Source organism: Ambystoma mexicanum, chromosome 4q, assembly GCF_040938575.1.
Source record: "Ambystoma mexicanum isolate Mex_15411 chromosome 4q, UKY_AmexF1_1, whole genome shotgun sequence".
NCBI lineage: Eukaryota > Metazoa > Chordata > Amphibia > Caudata > Ambystomatidae > Ambystoma > Ambystoma mexicanum.
In genome coordinates, this window is record NC_090928.1 from 91,880,539 (window position 1) to 91,903,026 (window position 22,488).

The 22,488-nt window shown below is 44.1% G+C and overlaps 1 protein-coding gene across 6 annotated transcripts in view; it reads right to left on the minus strand.

Annotated features, from left to right (window-relative positions):
• RIN2 (Ras and Rab interactor 2) overlaps positions 1-22,488 on the minus strand; it is a 1,069,632-nt gene that overhangs the window by 61,499 nt on the left and 985,645 nt on the right. For all 6 annotated transcript variants that reach the window (XM_069607527.1, XM_069607524.1, XM_069607525.1 and 3 more), the window contains one exon: positions 867-1,172. In XM_069607527.1, the coding sequence (XP_069463628.1) occupies positions 867-1,172 (306 nt within the window). The remainder of the gene's footprint in view (positions 1-866; positions 1,173-22,488) is intronic.

Sequence of the window (22,488 nt, forward strand, 5' to 3'; positions counted from 1 at the left end):
GGGCCCGCCTTTTTCGCAGGCCCCCATAGATGCCATATCTGCTTATATGTTCTATTAAAAGCAGTAACTGCTCCCTTTTTGAAGAACCTCACGCCCCTCCTTGAAATCCTTTATGACCCCTCGGGGGACCAGCCCCACAGCTTTAAGACCTCTAATTTAGACAGATAACTACAGTGCCTGAATGAGAAGGGAGAATTAAGTCCAAATACCGCCTCCAATGTATGAGCCCCCCACTACTCCCTGGACAATGTACCCCAATGAAACCACTTCTTAAAACAGTATCCCTTACCTACAAATGCCTGAACAATGCTGCACCCCCCTACCTCTCAGACAGAATGATTAGAAGAACCTCGTCCCGCACTACCAGATCATCTAACTCCTGTTGCCTAGAAGTTCCCAGATTCATACTCTCCCAATCCGCAGGAGCTTGTTTCCCTGTGAAAGCAGCTACAACCTGGAATGCACTCCCTTCAACCCTCAGAACGGAGCAACCGTACCCTAGATTCAGACGTAATCTGCTAAACTGGCTCTGTGCCAATGACAACTAAGACCGGTTTGTTGTATTGGATCCTAAGCACTTGTGCCTTATCGACTACATTTTTTATCTACTGTATTACTCAGTTAACATTGCACCTCCTATGTATCTTACTACTCCCAACTGTATCATTGTACCCATTGCATACCCATCCTTTTTTCATTGTAATATTACCTATGTACCCTATCTGTGTAACTAAGCTTCAAGTATGCTTGTATCTGCTGCGCCCAGCTACCTAAGGGTTTGGTGCGCATTACCAAATAAATAAACCAACAAACAATCTGCTTTGCCACCATACAAGCTCTCAACCAAGCGCCTCCGCCGGTCTCACCTGAGTTATTCTCCATGCACGTGTAAATGAGCTTGCAGACCCGCAGCAGCAGCATCACCTTCTTCTCGGGCGAGTACATCTTCTGCATGGTCATCAGCTTCACCTTAATCTTCTCCACGTCCACAAAATCCGGCACCGGTGCAAAGACACCCAGTTCCTGAGGGTTCCTCTGCCGCACGAGCTGCAGGTTTTCTTTCAGCTGCCTCCAGGAGCCGTCTGCGGTATGGAACTCCTTCAGTGCAGCTTCGATGTGGCCTTTCAGGGGCTTTAGAATGCACTTGTGCATGGCTTTTTCCAGCACCGCATCTTGGAAGAAATGGAATGGCACATAATTAGATCCCTGGCCAGACGTGGGGAAAAGAAAAGGCCAATATTAATCACTAAAACAACCCCCTGTGTTGTATTGGTGGTAGTCCTCCTGAAAGTCATTAAAATGACTTCAACGTTACATATTTCATCACCAAGTATAAGAGTGCGACCTTCAACATGTGTCATTTTTATTGTTGACTACCTATGATTTTCATCAGGCTAGGTGATCCGCTTACCTTTCTGACATATGTATGTGCAAATTATACCTGTAGTTTACATGTGTAAGTGCATGGTATTCATGTACACTCATGGCTTTCATGATATCCATGTACATTGATGACTGATTCTCATTTTTCAAATCATGCATAGGTTGAGTGTGCAACTAACACATATGTGGAGTTTGAAAATTGGATGAATTTAGAAATATTGGCCTAAATCCCTTTTCCTTTAATAACAAGTTTCAGTGAATGTCTGGAGAATCCCATGCTCAGACGTCGGGAATCTATACCCAGCAAAGAAACTGCGACATTGAACCTGAGTTTGTTGCTAATACCAGCATTGCGTGGAAAGGTTTTAGACAGACTACTGCAAAATGCAAAATACCTGAGCTAAATCATTCTTCAAATAAACAGTGCAATGGGCAGGACTTCCCAGCAGATGCGGTGAGAAGAGAGAGAGAGAGAGAGAGAGAGAGAGAGAGAGAGAGAGAGAGGGGGGGGGAGAGAGAGAGAGAGAGAGGGAAGGACAGAGAAAGAGATAGAGGGAGAGAGAGAGAGGGAGAAAGAGAGACAGAGAGAGAGAGAGAGAGAGAGAGAGAAAGAAAGAGAGAGAGGGAGAGAGACAGAGAGAGATACTCATCCTGTTAGTCAGTGAAAGAACACCCCTTGCATTTAAACAGCTGGCCAGACTTGATTTTTGACATACTTTCTTATAACCTAAATCCGAAAATGTCTAGTTGCTGGTCTGCTCATGTAGTCGTGGGGAATATTCTAATGTACTAATGATCTATTTTTTCCAATTGTTCTCTACACATGTACTGGATTAATAATACCCCCAAAACCAACACTGGCCTAAGCAATCCCATTATCTTCATTTTGGCACAAAACCCACACTCTTGTTTTGAATAACGCAGGCACAACATGTTATGCAAAGGTCTCCTCTACGGATGAACACGGCTCAATGCCCGAAACCATTCAACAATAAATAAATAAACATATATACCACACCAGGCTAGGAAACTCACACACGCGCAGAGCTCAGTGCACTTCCAGTCTCCAGGCATGAACATAAAGCAAAGCAAGCTTGCATTTCTCCTCTCGTCCCCACTAAGCTGCCCAGCCCCCACTTTAACTCAGGGCCACCTGAGCACTTAGAGCCTGTGAATAGGGTAGAGGTGCACGGAATACATCATAATCCAGGGCACAAATCGAGAGACCATGCGGGTGGATGGCCTCTGCCCACTTTTTTGAGAGGCTGGACGCTGTCCTCCCTGTGTATTTATGGAATTAAAAAAGTCAAACAGTTTGATGCACCCACATGAAGTCAACTTTCAATAGTGCTGCGTCTGGGATTCGATCCCCGGGTCATGTGACGCTCAAAGGAGTAACTTAACCGCAAGACCACACGAATCACGTACCGTGAAGCATTAAACCGTCCCATATTGACAGTCTGCGAAGCAGGACGTGTTTGTTGGTGATTCTTAGATCTAAAAGTTGGGTTCATTTCATAATTCACCACTAATGCAACAGGAACATATATTCTACCTGCAAATGTTTATTTGACCTGTGCACTTTCTACAACTGTGAAAGACAAGTTCAATAAAATGTGCATATTTAACTTACAGAAAGGTTCACTTCCTATGACGTCACTTCTAAATGTGTGCATCAGAGACCACCCCTCCCACACCGCCGCATCTTTTTTTAGGAATTAAACTCTGTGACCTAATGACATAGCATAAAATGGCAAATATCTTTCTTGTCACTTTTGTAAAGAATTACAGAAACTCTGTTTTTGATAGAGGGGTAAGAGTATATTATTAAAGTATCTTACATTTTTTTTTAAAAAACACCAAATGTATCCATGTCTTTATGAATGTAAAGAGGCTGTGCATGGAAAGTAACTTGTTAACGTGTTTAACCACTTTATGGAACCTGAAACAATAACATACATTTTAATATTATTTATCTTGGATTGATAAGGCTTCGTGTGGGGGAAATAGCACTGCCCCACAGGGTGCTGCTATCTTACGAACAGCCCTTCGCGTTCATGGTTCTGGAATAACACCCCTATTAAGAGTTGCACTGCGTTTACATGAGTGGGCGGAAATGCCTCGTCCTGATAAGCACAGCCGCTCAGAGGCCCAACGCCGCCGCTTATCTTGCACTGATCGTAAAATGGACGCATCTGGACTCATAACACGCTTTCACCGCTGCATTCCTCACACGAAATAAACCTAGCCTGTGCCCATTCTTCCTATGCAGTCGAATTATAAACAAAAAAAGTGAAGGCTGAAAAGCTTTGAATAATGCTAAGAACATGGCAGCGGGAAGGGCTTCCACGCCCCCTCCTGTGTTATTATGGGAGGGAGTCAGTCATACACAGATTACCCATATCTCCTCCATCAGACACTTACATAAATGGCTGTCTACTGATAACAAAAAACAGCTAAAGATGATATCTCTGACCCACAAAGCCCTCAATAACTCTGCCCCCAGTCACCTGATAGACAAACTTCACAGGAGAATTTCCCTCAGACCTACCAGAGCTGGCAACGCTAACTGCCTGGTAATACCTAGATACAAGCTTACCACAATCGGTGGAAATAGCTTCGCAGTAAAGGCTGCCAAAATCTGGAACCTACTGCCACAAAACCTGAGAGTAGACCCAACCCTACCTACACTTCAGACAAAATGTAATTCAACATCTCATCTCTACTGACCCCTAGTGAACCGCTAGTCGCACACCACCTGCTGTAATTACTGGTAAATCTGTACTTTGTATATTGTATATTTTGTATCTATGCGAGATCCATATATGTTTATTGTATATTGTATACTGTTTTATTCTGTAACTATGTAAGCCTTGTATCTTCTTAGTGTTGCACCCTACTACCTACGGGTCTGGTGCGCATAAAAAGTGAATAAACAAACAAACAAAGCAAATTGGTCTCCATCTTGCGACCAATTGGATCTGTTCAGCCCGGACGGCGGGGCTATGACCCCTCCATATGAGTAACAAGCAACCCTGGGCATGGTTCAGCGTGATTAAGCCTCATCAGGGTGGTACATCTGTTCTCTATAAGCACAGCCTGGAAGGGGGCCACTTCATGGCACGCCCTCTCCCACATAAGAACACAAACTAAAACGAAAACTGACAAGCAGTGACAATGCCAACAGTTTAGGCTTGTGTGTAGGAATGGGAACGGCAATTGCCAGGCACTGCCATACTGGTATTAACTGGCCGTTGATGCCTGCAAGGTTCAAAATGGTGCGAGTATCTGAGCATTTAACAGCAGTGCCTGGCAAATGTCTAATACTTATACACAAGCCAAAACGGTTGGCTTTGCCAATGCTTGTTTTTAAAATGACTTCAGTGAAGGACACGGATAGAGCTTATAAATTGAGTGGCTGAAGCAGACCTGGTTAAGACATTTTTATTACACCAGTAGCATTTTTACAGCTCCACCTAAGTCATTAACTCTGGCAGGCACTTTGAGTGCAAGGTTTGATGATGATGCTTGATTAAAGTGAGCTCAAAGAGTTCCCAGGACAAAGTGTTTTGGGTCGGGAGGTGCAGGAACTGAGGGAGAATGGCCACAGGAATTAGCATTGTCATGGGCAGTCAATGAGTGGGCAAATAACCAAACACAATCTACAAGCTGTGTGTCCCTCCTCATATGTCATTTCTCCCTATCTGTACTCTAATGCAATCGTTTTGGCTTATAGGTGGCACTAACGCATCACCAAATAGCCCAAGCGAAAACGTGCTGTGAGAATGGCTCTGTGCTCCAAGCAGGCTTAATTTTAAGCTCCACGCATGATGGTAAATCTATAGAGCTCACTCATGGTGATAGAAACAAAGCAATAAACATTTTACTCCAAGACTATTCTTTCACTTTTTAAATATATTGCTCTGTTCTTTAGTTCTTTAGGATTCAACATTCTTAATATTCTATTCACGTTGGTCACTGATTTTATCATAGCTGATACACATGGCCTTTTCTCTGAACTCTTGTATTTATGCAGCCATTGTGACCCAAACAACATGGCCAACTATGGTCCAGTATCCCTTCCCCCTCTCTCCGTGGAAGTTCTCAGCATGTAGTGTTCAACCGCATCTCTTTCTACCTGGAGCACATTGGACCTGGCAGTCCCCTAGAGTCAGGCGGTCCTTTCACTGAAACGCCACTCATCTATATATTTTCTTTTCCTCACTGCTGCTCACCACTCCAAACGTTTTGCCATCCTTAGCTTCCTTGGCCTCTCAGTGACCTTTAACAATGCCAACTGGAATACTCTTCTCCAGTGCCTCTCTCAGGCTTTGGGTTCCGGGACATGGCTCGTGCCTGGATCACCTCCCACCTATCCAACCACATCTTCTCCGTCTCCTAGAACACAGACGTATTCTTTGCCATCCGTGCCTTAGCAGGAGATGCACAAGTATCCACCCTTCATTCTCTCATATTCAACATCCACCCATTACACCTCCTGCGTATCACCTCCTTCAGCTTCTCCTACCACTTAATAACTCATAACTCTAAAGTCATCTTCTTTTTCTTCTCCATCACTCCTCGACTGTCCTTTCCCAACTTCGACTGCTTTCTGCAGACCACCGCTGGAGGCTTCTTTGATAACCAGTGCTCGACTCCTAGAAGATCAAGGTTTATCTGCCTCCATTATAGAGCGCTTCACTCATCCTCCTTACTCCTGTACGCCGCCCCATGTTCTTCTCACACCATTAACTAAAGGCCCCCAACTCATTGACAGCGACCTCAAACTCAGCTATTTCATTACCACCATAACCAATGAAGCCCACATTAACCTTCAGAACATCTCCAGGGTCTGGATCTATCTTACATGGAACACAACCAAAATATTGGCTGCCACTCTCAACCGCAGCACACTGGACTATGGCTCCATCCTCTGGTGTGGGAATTAAACCTTGATTCCTTTGCACCCCACCACAGATAAAACACATACCTTTGCAAGCCAAAGTCCATTAACCCTCCTTCGCTCCTCTCCCTCTTTTGCACATCACATGCATTTGGGATGGCTGTGCATGCAGGACCACTCCCTCATTAAATACCTTCTTCTCTTTCATTTCCAAATCAAATCCACTGAATGACTCCTCGCCATATCCCACCAACTGTGACTCCTGTTACTCCCCACCTTGCTTTGCAGTCTTCCATCCCAAGCCCTCATCACACCACAGCCTCTCGGATCCTCAGGCACCCTGGGTATATTCATGCTTCTGATCCTATACCCTTCTTGCCCGAGGACCCTCCCTTACTCTGAAATCAAAAACATATCTGTAGTCGAGGCCTCCAGAATGGCTCTAAGCAGAGCACTTCCTCTACCTGGAGGGAGCACGTGCACGTTACCATGGCATTACCCCCACCCCTTAATCCACCCCTTTGAATCGCCTGTACATGTTTGTATCTAATTGTACATACTGCATTATTATTGCTATGTCAGTGTGTGCTTCCCGAATTCTATAGCCCAACACCATCTGGTTTATTACTAAAGGTATTCATTTGCTATTCATATTAAAGCACCCAGTCATGAAACTGATCAGACTACTGCTGTTCTCCAAATGTACAGGTTTTCTGATCCAAGCACAATCCCATGATACACCCTAAATACAAACTGTTCTGCATTATTCCAAGACAACAGGCAGTGCAAGCATTAAAGGGTATACTCCTGTGTAATGTTACGTTAAATATGTACATTTGGCTGCTGATCTAACACTTAATGCCGCTCACAGTCTTTCATTCTGATAGGTTATCATGTTTTCCATGTGTGTCATTTTTTGCATGCAAGTAAACATTTGAATACAACACATTTTTCCCATCCAATGCGTAACAGATTCCTTGTGTGCTTTGCTTTTTGGATTACTGGGCCCTCGTTGAGTGTGTGTGTATTTAACAGCTCATGAGACAGCTAGCATGCCGTCTTTGACAGCAACACCTCGGCTATTCAATTCTAGCTGTCCCGCTGTGTTTAGCTCAGCCATAGCGTACTGCCAATCAATACACACCGTCTGATACCCTCACATAAACTATCCAGCATTCTTCTTGGTAGATCTAGAAGGCCTGGATTATAGGGGCACCGAAGGAGCGCAGAAGGCTCCTTGGCAACCTTGCGCATGTTTACCTGGGACTGTGCGAGTTGACGCGTGAGCCCACACAAGAGAGACACCACACAATCGCTGAGTTTTGGTTCAGAACTCCTAACGATCTGAAGAGCATAGGGTCATCCGTTACAATATTGTCCACATGGGCGAACCTCTCCCAGCCAAATGCCTTTCCCACCTGTATGGGTGGCAGTGCGGGTGTTCTCCACTGGCACCCCACGCCTAAAGAAGTCCCTGATAAAGCGCCTGAGGACACCAATGCCACTCTCAGCCATGCAGGCAAAGGGGTGCTCTGTAGACCACTCTGGAGAGAGGCTGGCAGTAGCAGTGAACATACCATTCCAGCTGCATTCCGGCCCAACTATCAGACTGGCGCGATCCTCCTATGGGTATCCTCTGCTGGCACGGGCAGATACTACACCAGAAATACCCCTGCGTGGCCTTCATGACGTCAGGCTCACACCTCGCCCTAATGGATTTTCCACGTTGCTGAAAGGGTGCAATATGCAGACTTTTCTTCCAGGTGTCTCACGTCGCTCATTATATTTCGGTTTAGAGGTAAGTGTGGGCCAAATATTTTGCATTCCTTTTCCAGTGCATGGAAACAATGAACATAACAATGTCCCCTGCAATCGTAGAGCTGATTTAAAACGCGGAGTTATCAGTTAAAAAAGAGAGCCATGGGGATGTGGTTGAAAGGTTTGTCCTATGCGGCAAGGGGCTGAGTCCATGGATAAAAACAGCACACTAGGTTCCATTTCTATATATTGATCTGCCTAAATGCAAGGAACCTTCATATTTCTCTTGAGTTACTACTACTCTGGTTTGATATAATATGATATGTTATTTATAACGTGCTTAATACCCAGAGGGTACCTGTGGCACTCCATGTTGTCTTGCTTCCCAGGAGAGCATGTTGCCCCTGAGCTATCCTCCCAAGACAAACAGGTTTCCATTAAGCCAATGTCCTCTATATCTTGAGAGGAGGAATCAAAACTATGAAAGGCGCCATTCGGCGGGTCAAGAAACGAATTGTCATCTGATGACACACGAGGCATTGGTTATCCTGGAAGAAAGAACCTTCCAAGCTGGTCCAAGTGGGAGACAGTTTCAGGGCTTTCCTTGCGTCGCGCTTGTAACAAGGCAAGCAGCGGTAGTATTTTTCTCAGGATGTTCAGCTGATAATGGGCAGATTCGGTTCTTCCATCAATCGGAGGGTTGCATGGCAAGTTTTCATCAAAGATGATGCCCACATCATGTGGGAAGTTGGCTCATGAATAGATGGGCAGGTAAGGGGGTTCTGTGTTTTGTATTGTTCGGAAACAAAGGTATAGAATCCAGGTGATGGAAGAAGAACGACTGAGTAGTTAGTAGCCCAGTAGGATGAAGGTGTCTGATGTGTTGTAATCCATGTTTTTAGTACCTCTTAACTAATGTTTAATAGTCTTCAGTCCATTTCGACAGTGCTTGGTAAATTTGTACGCGAGAGTTGCTCTCCCAGGATTCTTGGAATTTGGAGATGACTTACAGCCTGATTCATGGAATTATCTGCGCGTAAAACGCAGATTTGCGTGCCCTTCTGCCCGAAAATCCCTGTTTGAGGTATGGGGATTTTCAGGCAGAATGGCGCGCAAATCTGCGTTTTACGTGCAAATAATTCCATGAATCAGGGGCTAAGTCTCCAGAATTTTATATACAGACAGGATGTTTAATATCAGGCATCACCGGCCCAGTGATGTAGCATTCCTCAATTAGCCTCAGAGATGACTGGGTGGGTACAAGCAAAGTGTTGGAAAAGGGAGGGGTCACACCATCAGGAAAAGGCTAAAGTCTGAGTGGTTAGGTAAATATTCTAGCACAGGTGGAAATTAAACAGAGAAAACGTTAAAATAAAAAACAGCACATACAATGCTGCAATATTAAGTTAGTTAAAAGACTATGAAAGAACGAGAAAAATTACACGACTGTGGGTAAGATATTCTATATGGTGTGGGAACAAGTGTATGTCAAGTGCCAGATAAATGAATCATGTTCCGTCATGTTGATCTACGGATAAAACATTTTTTTAAATGCTGGCATTACTATTTGAGGAGGCACACCTCAAGCGGAAAGAGGTAAGTAACTCTGCATCGTTTGGAATAAGAGTAAAACCAACTGGCACGTTGCTGGTGGAGCAAAACTTCCTGGAAGAAAGAAAGGCGGGTATGGTGCTGGAGAGAAGAGATGATTTGCAATCTTTCTCCCTGCACTTTTCTGTTTCAAGTAGTTCCCGAGTTGAACTCCCCTCCTTTAAATTCAGCCGCAGAGTCGAACTCACAAAAACAGATCTGTTTCCCGAGATCAGCTGAAAACAATTTGAGCCACTTTACAATGTAAATGTCATATTTTAGGGCCTTAAGAAGGTAAAGAAAGCAGAATGGAGTCAGAGACAATGGACAGGCACATTTCATAGACTTGAGGGTCCAATATTATTCTGTTTGGGAAGGAGACGTCATCATGCGTGGATGATGACACAGTTGACGTTCATGGTTACAGCATTCCACGGCAAGCCCATGTTGTGTATCGCTATAAAACTAACATTTATTCAAAAAGAAAATATATGTAGGAAAACTCACTGGAAATGTACTCCAACATAAGCAAAAAAAAGAAGTGATGGCTGGAAGGTTTAGAATTAATCTTAATCTCTGGCATTGCTCTGGGCATCCCTCCAAACCATCGTTCCTCGCCTGCCAAGCCATTCCAAATGTGGAAAGAGCATATGCAAATCAGGCCTGCTCCCACCCCAAAAGAGGCAGTCCAGCCCGAACTGCTAGGTCACATCCCTTCGGCATGAGACCACAAGCATCCCCAGGCATGTTTCAGCCTTGTTGGGCCTCATCTGTGAGAAGCAGCTTGTGTCTCTAGGCCCAGCAGGCACAGGACCCACATCTAGGCATACCCGCCCCACTCAGGGTGACAACAGCAAAACAAAAGAGGTGATGGCTGGAAGGTTTAGAATTAATCTTAACCTCTGGCATTGCTCTGGGCAGCGCTCCAGATCTTTGCCTAAATTAGAAATATCAGCATAAACTAGAATAAATGTGCTTTGTAGGTTAGTATGAACATCTGCTTGTGACCTGTTACAATTTAGGAAGTGCCTTCACCACATAGTTCTGGATTTGCCATAGGAGTGAGGTTGGGGTGGGTTAAGCAACACAGCAGAATTGAGTTCCATTGCTAACCACATCCTTTATTTGACTCGTGGTAAAATATACCAGGTGGTGATTGTGAAATAGACCGCCGCAGTACATATCCAATCATGCACCGCTAATTGATCACATGTCACTGCAATAACTGTACAGTTGGAATCAACAGCTGTTGTAAAGTGCTTATTAGTACTGCTCATTTGTGCCCTTGATATATATACATATAACACCAAGGAAGTTTTTGTGGGTTGAAATAGGTTTGAAAAAAAACCTTTCACCTGAATTGTGAAAGTAAGAAAGTTAATTTGAGCCAAGTCACACATTCCACAATGCCACCTAGCAGCCATCGCTGAAAGTTAATCTCCAGTTCTGAGCCACAACAGCAAGGTCTTGTGGGTATGCAAATGAACTCAAATGCAAACCTTGTATTTGAGTTAATGTGCATACCCACAATGACTTGCTGGTGTGGCTCAGAATTGGAGGTGAACTTCCAGCGATGGCTACTAGGTGACATTGTGGAATGTGTGACTTGGCTCAAATGAACTTTCATATATATGTATATATAGGGTGTATATCATTTTGATGACCTGTATGCTGTTCGGGAGTAGTTATTTGTATTTTACTATGTCTAGTATGTATCTTAGTATGCCGTGTTATAACAGTGCAGAACGCATTGAATGTTGAAGAGAGATTCATTTTGTAAATGTGTGCCTTTCCCATTGCAACAAAATATGCCCTTATACGAAGCATGGGAGAAATTGAGAGTGCAAAGAAGTCTGGCTAGATTTAAACCACCAACTCTTGATAAATAATGAATGATGAACTCTGTAAGCCCGTCTATGACAGGATTGGAATTACTAACACATTTAAGAGCAGGATAGGCCATTTCAGTTAACAAGCCACACATGTCACAGCGCCACCTAGTAACCGTCCCTTGATGTTTACCTCCATCACAAAGCCCTGAAGCAGAGAATTGTGGGTTGGCACCCATTCAATTAAATGCTTGCATTTATGCTCCATGTAAGTTTTCTGTCAATGTTTTATAAAGCAGCATTTTTTATACAATATATGCACTAGAGGTAGGACATGGGTAAAGAGAGGCTGTGTGTGTTTTGAGCAGAGAATTATCGGCCAAAATAATATGCTTCTTTATTTTTCCTTTTCAGTTGTAGATAACCGTACTGCATACAATTATGAAAGCCCCTTAAATTAGACAGAATTTCAGCAACTTTATCCAGAGCCCCTAAGAATACAACATAAATGTGTGGTTCATTTTTGCAGACAATTACATTGACATGCGCAAATTATCATCACATCAAATAGTGAAAAGAAAATATTGAACAAGGCTGGCAAAGGGGTGCCCTGGTGGGATGATTCACAGGTCAAGGAGATGTGGAATGTACTGCCTTAACCTACTGTGCTCACCATTACAATAACGAGTTGATCCAGCTGACCATCAAGTTTCCATCCTCATTCAGATATCCAATGTCACTGTGATGCTGCTCCTATGCAGCCCATCATACAGCATCCCAGACTTCCCACTACCTTTTTAAGCATTTCCAATGTGCTAATGGGAAGGAGGGTGGATTGACGCATCAGGGTGCGATGGATGCGGCATTTAGAGTAACAAATCTTCCCAACCTGGAGTGGAATAAACAGCAGGGCTCAAGTCGAGAGTACGCGCGGGAAGACGGAGTCCCCCCACGTTTTGCAGAAGGCACCTTGCTACGGTAATTCTGGTGGTGCCACATTCAATTGGTATGTTAATGTATCCCCCCACTTTTTTCGGACTTAACCCCTGATTAACCGGGACTTCTACCAATGGGTTGTGTTTTCTTATGCTCAATGTGAAATCAATGATAGGAATATTGTAGTCTGGCGGTACACTCTGGACTGTGGTGCTGTTGGGTGTGCTAGTAATCTATGTTTCAGTTAACAAAAGTTGGCTAGGACATATATGTACTAGGAAGTCATGAATTTCAGTCTTACATGCTATGGCTATTCTACTGTTTCACAGAACACAGGTGATACATTTCAGTTTAGCAGCTGTCCTGTGGATGGTAGTCAGGGAGTAAGGCAGATTTGAGCACACGTTGTCAAGCAAGATATTATTTTATTACATTTGTTTTAGGGATAACGTGGACATGGCTAGATGAGCGGAAAACACACGATTTTGCTCAGGTATATGTGTTTGTGGGATGTTTCAACCCACTAGTCCAAGCCCTGCAACATTACTGTGCATTGCTTGCAGCAGAAACATCAGAATGGCCGCCGGAAGGCATGCTGCTCGCTAAAAATCACCAGAAAGTGTGTAGTCAAAATCTGAAAAATAGGCCGCCATCCACTTTTGCCTATGTCAGTGGTAACACCGGAGACCACTGACAAAACCCATCATTTGGCTGCCCACAGAGCAAAATCATTGCAAAAGAAACACAGAGCTGTTTTAAAAATCAGTTTTTCCCTGGCTGTCAAAATTGCAAAAATCATGGCTCACAAACCACACAAAAAGATCCACCCTCCTTGTTGGGTGGTGAACATCATTCTACTTCGAGAATCCGCATAACTACAATGTCCACAGAAGTATATATTATCTGAACAAAGTCCACTTTTGAGGGTGATTGAGCTGGAAGAAATCTGTCAAAAATGAGTGTAGTACCGTTACTGACCTCTGTCAGAAGCCCGCGATTTAAAACTTGTCATGTGTAAAGTTGTACATTGAACTCAACCTATGCCAAAGAAAGACTTGCTATCAGAAGCTTAAGAGGAGGATACAATTCAAAACTATATTCTAAAAAGGCTTGAAGTAAGAAATTGTTTGATGTATTTGTTAAAAATGTAAGTTATATTTTAAGACAAGACAATTTCAGACATTGTGTTAAAAGTTAAAGTTTCCCACACTGGGCTTCAAACACATTCCACACCTCCTCCCTAAACAAAGGAATCTGTTCTCCTGTGCTCTGCTGAGAAACTGGTAGGCTGGTGTGAAAAGAAACTGGGAGGGGACCCCTGGCCTGTTGGTCTGAGTGCAGACAAAGGGCTCCCTTGAGCTGAATGGAAATGCTAATTTAGGGTGTCAATAGAAACTGCCCTGGCAGGAAGACAAGCCATGTGACTCTCTGACTCAGCCAAGACCTTGGAGGCGGGCCAGACTGAAAAGGTGGATTTGACATTGGATTAAGTTTATGTTTAAGAAAAATACTTCTAAAATATTGTACCGAACTGACAAAAATATGAAACAGAGATTATTAAAATGAAAAATGCGCTCACAGTTTAAAACTAATCTGGAATCTGTGCATTGTTCTGAGACTGAACCCCAAATATTTTTAGTATTGTAACTAGTGTGGTTGTGCTAGGAACATGAAAAATTACAGAAGTATGACCAGATGGTATGTGCATGTATATGTACAAAATTGTACAGATCCGAAAATGTGTAACCAACCAAAAGCGCGAAAAAAAACGTCATTTGTGAACCGAAACTCGTAGGAATATGGGACTTGAACAGAGACGTGCCTTAATTAATCTATCATGTAAATATGTCTTATGAACAAGTTGTGCATATGGGAAATATGTTTTTGGGGAAAATAGATTTTCTAAGTAAAAGCAAAGGGGAGGGTCTTCCCTAGGTTGTAAATGGAACCATCACTCTGACACAGGATGACACACTGTTCCTTTCTCAAATCAGGGGACAGGGAATTCTCTGACCTATCAGATCCTTAGAGGTTTGGGCATAGACAATCAGCCTTCCCACCCACTTTGGAAAATGGATAAATAGGGACTGTTGAGGACCCACAGACACACGTTCTCACTCATCAACTGATCCACTGGCGAAGCACCCTGCAGGAAGAACCAGACTCCAGATCCAGGCTCTAGAACCAGACTCTAGAACCCTAAAGCAGAGGCCTAATCCAGAAAGCTGAACCCTTTTCAGCAGGCCTTTAAAAATCTTGCAAACCTGATTTTAACCCCTAAACTTCCAAAGGGCACCACAAAATCCAACAGCCTGGCTGAGCTGTTTTGCTGTTCTGGCCAAGAAACTTGTGCTAGAACCAAGATCCAGACCCATAGAGCAGAGCTGTAACCCAGAACCAACCCATCAGATCCAGTCCAAGAGGCCGTGCAGACCAGAGGGCCTTGCTGAGAGCAGAACCCAGTGCCTGAGACCTGTCCAGTGGCGAGAGAATCCCAGCCAAACCTTTGACCAGATCTTTGACGGGCCCTTTCCATTCCAAAGCCATAGGAGTGAGTATTTAGTCTAGAACTGTCCATAGTCATCTCTTAGTTTTAAGTAATCCTATTCAATCCATTTCAACCTATCCAGAACTGCATTTTAGAATCTTGTGTCCATCCTGAATTCTTCTCATTATATATTCTGTGATAATTGTAGCGATAATCATCTGTGCGCTGATATTTTCTGAAGAAAGTTAAGTGTCCTGGCACACAGCAATCATAGCGGAAGGCGCCCTGTTCTGGTGGTTGTCCCGTTCGGTATCTTGTAATTTCATAGCTCCTTAGTATAAGTCCATCTTGGTTCCTAATCTTTAAAGCACATCTTTCATTTTGAATCTTGACTCTGTTTCTGAAAAATCTACCTTCACAAAAACCTCAGTAACTTTTGAACCGTACGTCCTAGCAACAAAATTTAAATGTAATTTTGAAGCTAACATCCTCAGCTTTTAAACAAACCTAAAACGACATTCCAATTCCCTATAGGTTCCCGACATTGCGTTTCCCACACGCAGAAAAGTTGCTGCGATTTGCAATTTGGCTCAATTTCATTCTATGTAAAACAGCTATTACTTGCTTTCAACTTCTGAATTTTGTTTTCCATCTGCTAATCATTCTATAATCATTGCTGGTGTTGACCTGAACCTATCCCAAGCCACTATCACCAGTTCTAAATCCCATTTAGCGAATTAAAATCAATTTTAGCATTTTCCCATTCATTGCAAATCACATTCAAAAGCATTTTGAACTGTTTTTAAAAGCATTCCTGTTCTCTCTAAGCTTGCTGGTGGGGGGGGGGGGATCGGGATTGAAACTGCAATTGTTGATTCTTATTCCTGAAACCTGTGTGCCCTCATTCCATCTCTTCATATTGCATAGTGGGGGGAGTGAGTAGTCACAGGGGAAAGAGTGATTACATTGTCTTTGGTTAAATTCATATCAAGTTTATTTCTGTGTTGCATTCTTTCATATCACTGCATTTCCATGAACCTATACAAAGTTATTCTCTGATACATTATTCTTCCTATTCCTACTCCTAATTGATTAAAGAGGTTGGTGATATTGTAATATTACCCATTGCTGATCATTGGTCCTAGTCATAAGTGTGATATTCTGATATTATCCATATTTATAAAAGTGTAATCTATATATTGTTAAATTCTTCAAATAAATCTTTTAACTCTGCAAAACAACCTATTTCTTGGCTCAGTGAGACCGGGGGGGTTCAAAGAGAGGGGTGTTATATAAGGGTACATCATCCAGAATGAAACTAACTTTTGACATAAAAATATATAAATAAGGGTTTCCATTGGACATCCCATACTAGGCATTGACTTAGTTGGAGTGCTGGATTGAAATCACTTACATGTTTCCTGCCTGGTGTGTCCACTACCTTGTACCCCTGCCAGCAGCCAGCAGAAAAAGGCTGAAAGTACAAGTGACCTAGTCACATTTTGGGACCATTTCCATTTGGGAACAAGAGTGGTTCTGGTGACTGAAGAAGCCCAGAAGCTACGTGAGGAGCTACCTGGAGGTGGCAAATGGGCCAGAGCACCTGTGCCAACCCCAATGTATGCCGTTCCCTAGTGACAGGATCAGATGCTGCCCAGAATACTATTTAGTTGGAACTGTTAGATCTGGCTGTCCCTGTGAGACAATAACAGGATTTACTTAAACACAGTCAGACTGCATGGAAGAGTACCCTCCCCACAATCCCAGTATCCAGCAGAAACCCAATCAATTCCTTTAACTGCAACCAATGGCCATGCTTCCTGGAGGAAAGATGCGAGGTACACGGAACACAAGCTAGAGGGGAAAACCATTACGGCACTTGCCTCACATACTAATAGTACCTCCCCTTTACTAAGACAGAACATCATAGTGAAGTCTTTCCATCCCTTGCCCCCCTACCACTCGCTAATTAGCAATAGGGTATGCACATGTCCTAAAACAAGACAAGACACAAACTCAAATTCCTCAAGAAAGAGAAGCAAACATGTCCCATACATTTGAAATTGCCCTTTCACCATGACCAAAAAACAACAAACAATGGAGAGAGGGGAACCGGCTGCTCATCAAACACCAAGAGCACATGACATGAATTCAAAATGGTCACAAACCTTTTTAAAGCCTTCACCACTGAGTTCTGAATTACAAATCCCCACTTTCAATCAGATCAATGCAGGAGACCACCTGAATACTCCAGGCAATCATGGAGTGAGCATTACAAGAAAGGCTTTTTTTCCCCGTCTGGGAGAAATGAAGCAGAAATGCATATGTGAGCTGGAGAGCTGTGGGAACACATCCAGCTGATGAGACTCAGATGGACAAGGGCATAGAGAGATTGCAGAGGGCATGGCAATAGAACCGCAATATGCTGAGACGGGCACTCTTTCCCTTGCACAGTAAGAGAACTGATTCTGGAGTGAGCCAGTCCTCAGAGCCAGATCCAGAGAAAAACCTAAAAGCTTGCTGGGGGCTATATCCCTGACAGTGGTGGAGATCAGACTAACGAAACAGAAGAGAGAGGTTGGATGGGGATGTATCCCAGAGAGCTGTAGAGATCAGACTAAAGAGAGAAAGACAACACAAAGCATGCTGGGGGTTTGGTCAGGGCTACACCATTGTCTGGGTTATTCCAGACAACAGTGGAGCCCAGACCACGGAGAGATTAAGGACAGAGATCTGGACTGGGCCGTATCCCAGACATTGGCAGAGAGCAGACGGAGGAGGCAGACAAAAGAGAGCCTGCTGGTGGCTGTATCTCTGACAATGACATAGACCAAAAAAGAAGATGGAATGGAAACCCTGCTGAGGGTTATATGGAGACGCTGGCAGGTGCCAGAGTCAAGGTGCCAGAGACAAGAAGGAGAACTAAGGACCTGTTGCGGTCTAACCTCTTCGGAGTAGGAGGAGGATCATAGGCTGGTTGATTAAAATAATGCAGCCTGTTATTGACTTGAGGTAAAGGGGAGAAAAAACTTGCTGGGTCTGAGAAATAAGTCAAGGAGATAAAATGCTAGGGCTGAATTTTGACCCAAACAGGCACCATATCCCAAAGCATTTGCCAAAGGTTTTCTGAAGAGACCAGTGGTCCCCAGTTTGGGCCTGTTTACATCCTTTGCTCTTAGTTCTCCATCCAGGCTGATTTCATGATGGTTTGAGTTTCTTGGCAAACCTATTCCGAAGATAAGTAAACAGAAGCGGAGGAAAGACCAAATCTCTTAGTTAAGCTCATCAAGCTCCCAGATGTAGCCACAATTACACCTGTTAGACTAGCTATTCCCTATTTAGTTAGAGTTTCACTCATAGTCCCTAAAGGCGTCCTACCAATCCAACATGTTGTATATTGCTAATAAAGGTATTGAACTGCACTTTTGTCATAACTTATATGTTCTGATGATGGTTCATCACAACCTTTACGAAGGTCTTTCATTGCACCTCCACCACTGGTGCTTGCTGATTTCCAACAGCAGAGGTGGCATAGACCCTGGTAGCAGAGGTGACGAGGTGACGCGACATGCTGCAGCGTATGCCAAGCACCATTTATCCTGTGAGATGTATCCTTTTTCTAACTGATGACCTGTTACTCATTAGCTGCAGCTTAAATCGCCCCACTCCACTCCTGAGACCATGAAATGCACTTCTCAATTTCATCTACGAATAGATGATCAAAAGAAAGCTTACCAAGTGCTGCTTGCCTGTTTCCAGATCAGTGCCCCACCCAGACCCAGGAAAATAACTCCAGGCAGTAACAGCTATGATGGTGTGGCGATTCATACAATGGGCCTCATTACGGGTTGGGCAGTATTCCAGTGGTAAATCTGCTGGACTACTGCCCAACTGAATTATCGTTACCGCCACTAGGTCCGGCAGAAATTACTGCTGGATTACAAGTGGCGGTGGAAGTACCCCCTTTTTTTTTGTCAATAAGACTTTTTTGTCAGAATTTCAGCTGCAGTAATTCTGCTGCTTCTGCGGCTCTTTGGCGGTGAGTTGGAGGATCCACCTCAAGGATTTTTCTGCAGGTAAATCCTCCACTCCAGGCCCGATGTCATAATTGCCTCAGTGGTAAAGTTGCCGGTAACAGATTTACTGCCAATTTTACCACTTAATGCCATACTTGTAACGAGGTCCAATGTACATTGTATTTATTTCATGGGAGTATTCTCAAACTTGGACTGCCACGGGGAAAGGGACATGCATTAGTAGGAAAGCAAGTGTTGTCAGGGGAACACAACAGAGAGATCTTCCCTGGAACGCCCTACTGCTATAAATTGTTCCGATTTACAGTATCTTGTTGCTAAGGGAAAGCGTGTTTGGCCAAGCACTTTTTGGGTGTGATCTTGCTCCACTGCCAAATTCTTCACATTCCCCTAGCATCCGACTAACAGAGGAAAATAAACCAATCACCAGCCACTGATTGAAGTTCGTATTCAAAAACCCTGGAGCGGTAACCCAAGGCAAAAAATGAAAGGATAAATGAGTTTACTCCAGGCTTAACCATTTCCCATCTATTTGAAGGCAAAGTAGGGGACCGACACAGAAATATTTGTGTTGTGCATTCCACCTTCGCCTTCAAATGGCATATGGTTTAATGCAGCATGTATTTTCTTGCCAGTGTTAAGCCTATCGATTCCTATGGATTCAGCCTTCATTTAGCACCTGGTAAAAGCAGGTGGATTCCATAGAAATCCACTGAAAATGCTATCTGCAAAGTATAATTTGCATGTGACATTTACATCTTTTACAAAACCAAGTATAAGAGCGAGTTTGCTTGTTTTTGACATTTACGTAAACTCGTTTTGACAAAGTTCAAAATTGCATGCATGGAACTCAACAGCACTTAAATGATAATGCTGGCTGGCTCCTGCGTGCAATCTCACCTTTAATATGAAATGACCCATTAAGTGTGCTGACTTTATCAGAAAATGTTCTTAATGAACTGAATCAACGGCCAATAAGACAGGCTTCTGTGTTTTTTTTTCTTCCGTCCAGAACAAATATCCATCTCAGCAATAAATCTGAAAAGCAAATGTGGAAAAAGGGGGAAGCAGTGCAAGGCACAACTACGTCAATCTCCTTCTGCAGCAGACGCCCACGTGCTGAAGGGATTACACAATGCATGCGAGAGGACTGACAAGGACTTCTTTCCTGCAGAGCCCTTGCTTCCAACAGTCTCGTGAACTTGCGTCGCTGTAACTTACATGCGTTAAAATTATTCAAGTCAGTGGCACTTGCCAATAAAAACGACACAAGTGGAACCCTTGCACGTTTGTAAATTGAAACGCATGGCTGGCAATCACAACAGCATTTCACGCAAGTGTGTATGTTTTTAGGAAAGCCAAAAAAAAAAAAGACTTCTAAAGAGCTCATGAGCCCTTTCATCGCCCATGGCCTGGGTACCAAATCCTCGCCCTAAATGCATCCTAATGGTTGAAGGATGAAGACGGCAAATGCGCAGACTACATAACTGATGCTCGCAACATAATATTACGCAAATAAATTACAATTTTCCCACAATTCCAAGCTGAATCGGCTTGTGCATTTAGCATTTCTTCGGAATAAAGCACACAAATTCATTGCTAGATGTTGCTAGGATTAGTACGAAAGGCTCAAATGTGTGGGGCATAGGGTTGGTATTGGGCTATCCCGCCCATGCACTTGCTTCAAATGATCACTGTTACCCAGCCCAAAATTTGCCTTAAACCTGATAAGGAAACTTTATGACCATACAGTACTATAAACAAGTGATAACTGGTTTTATTTTATTTATTGTGCATTTGTATGGTGCTTAAACAGCAGAACATTTTTCCAGGTGCCACAAGACAAAAGGGGAGGGGGAACAGGACAATAAGAAACAGTCCTAATAGGCCTTGTGACATTCGGATCGTACAATTGCAGTAACAAAATGCCATGGGGGTGGAGGAGCCCCCAGGGCGGGAGCAGGAGGTTCTAGGGGAGCCCAAGGAGGGCAAGTGCGGGGGTAAGAGTGAAAGGGGCGGAGGTGTACCAGACTCAGTAGGATGGTCAGGGTACAGTGCCCGGAGGCAAGGGCTAGTAATGTGGGACTGCAGAAGACTGGGAGGAGCAGGGCCTGGCCCCTGTAAGACTCAGAAGGGACCAGGCAGCCAGTCATAGCAGCTGGGGGCATTAATAGGGGTGTGGGAGAGGGAAGGAGGAGAAGATGAGAAAGGTCTTGAAGAGTTTCTGGAACTTAAGGAGATCTGGTTCAAGTCTGAGAGGGGCAGGGAGGCCACTCCAGAGGGAAGGTCCTGTTGAGGAAAGAGATCTACCCCCTACTCTCTGCTTCGAAAAGCCTTTGACCTTCCGAGAGTGTTAGAGCTAGAGGACCAAACTACTCTAGCAGGGAGGTATTTAGGGAGGTAAGGATGGATATAGCACGGCTCCAGGTGCCAGAAAGCCTTGTTGATGATGTAGACTGTCTTAAATTTGATCCTTGCAGCCACCAGGAGCCAATAGAGAGATTTTAGGGCTGGGTTTGAGGCCAAGGATAAGTCTTGCAGTCCTATTCTGGATTAGTTGGAGAGGGCGGAGGGAGGAAAGAGGCAGATTGAGGAAGAGGCTGTCACAATAGTCCAGCCTATAGAGAATCAGAGCTCTGGAGACATTGAGTTTCTGGGGGAAGGCGAGGAAAGGGAGAATGCCTCTGAGGAACTGGAGCTGAAAGTGGGCCTTCTTGGCAAGGTCCACAATATGAGGTCCGAAGGAGAGAGAGGACTCGAAGATGATGACGCCAAGGTTTTTTGACCCATAAGAGTGTAGGGGTAGGGAGCCCAAGGTGGGCAGCCAGAGATTAGGGGAAGGAAGGGACAGGAGTTCCAATAAGAAGGATCTCAGTCTTACTGGCATTAAGAAAGAGATCATTAGCAGTGCACCATGCCTCGATAGCAGTCAGACAATCGGGAATGATAGAGGAAGGAGGGGAGTCAGAGGAAGGAAGATTAAAGGAGAGCTGTGCGTCATCAGCATAACACTGGAAATGAGGAGAGAAGGTAGAGATCAAGTGGGCAAGAGGGGCAAGGTAAATGTTGAAGGGCCACAGTGAGTATAGCGCCCTGAGGGACGTCCCAGGTAGAGAGTGAAGTAGAGGAGAGAAAAGGGCCCATTTGAACCGGCAGGGTCGATTCGAAAGAAAAGAGGTTCACCAAGCCAGTGCCCAGTCCATGATACCCAGAGTATCACGCAGGCAATTTAAGAGGGTGGCATGATTGACAGTGTCGAAGGCAGAGATTAGATCCAGGAGGATGAGAACAGAAGTGTAAGAGGAGTCGAGATTAGAGAGCAAAGGTCATCACAGGTGTTTAGGAGAGCTGTTTCTGTGCCTCTGGCTGCTCTGAAGCCAGACTTGTGCTCATGGAGACAGCCAACAACTTCAGTGTGGTGTGTTAGTTGGGAGATAGCCAACTTCTCAAATAGTTTGCCCAAGAAGGGGTTAGTAGAAATAGTGCGGTAGTTAGCTGGGCAGGAACAGTCCACAAATGGCTTTTGTTAGGGGAGGGTGCACAAGAGAATGCTTGATAGGTTTTGGG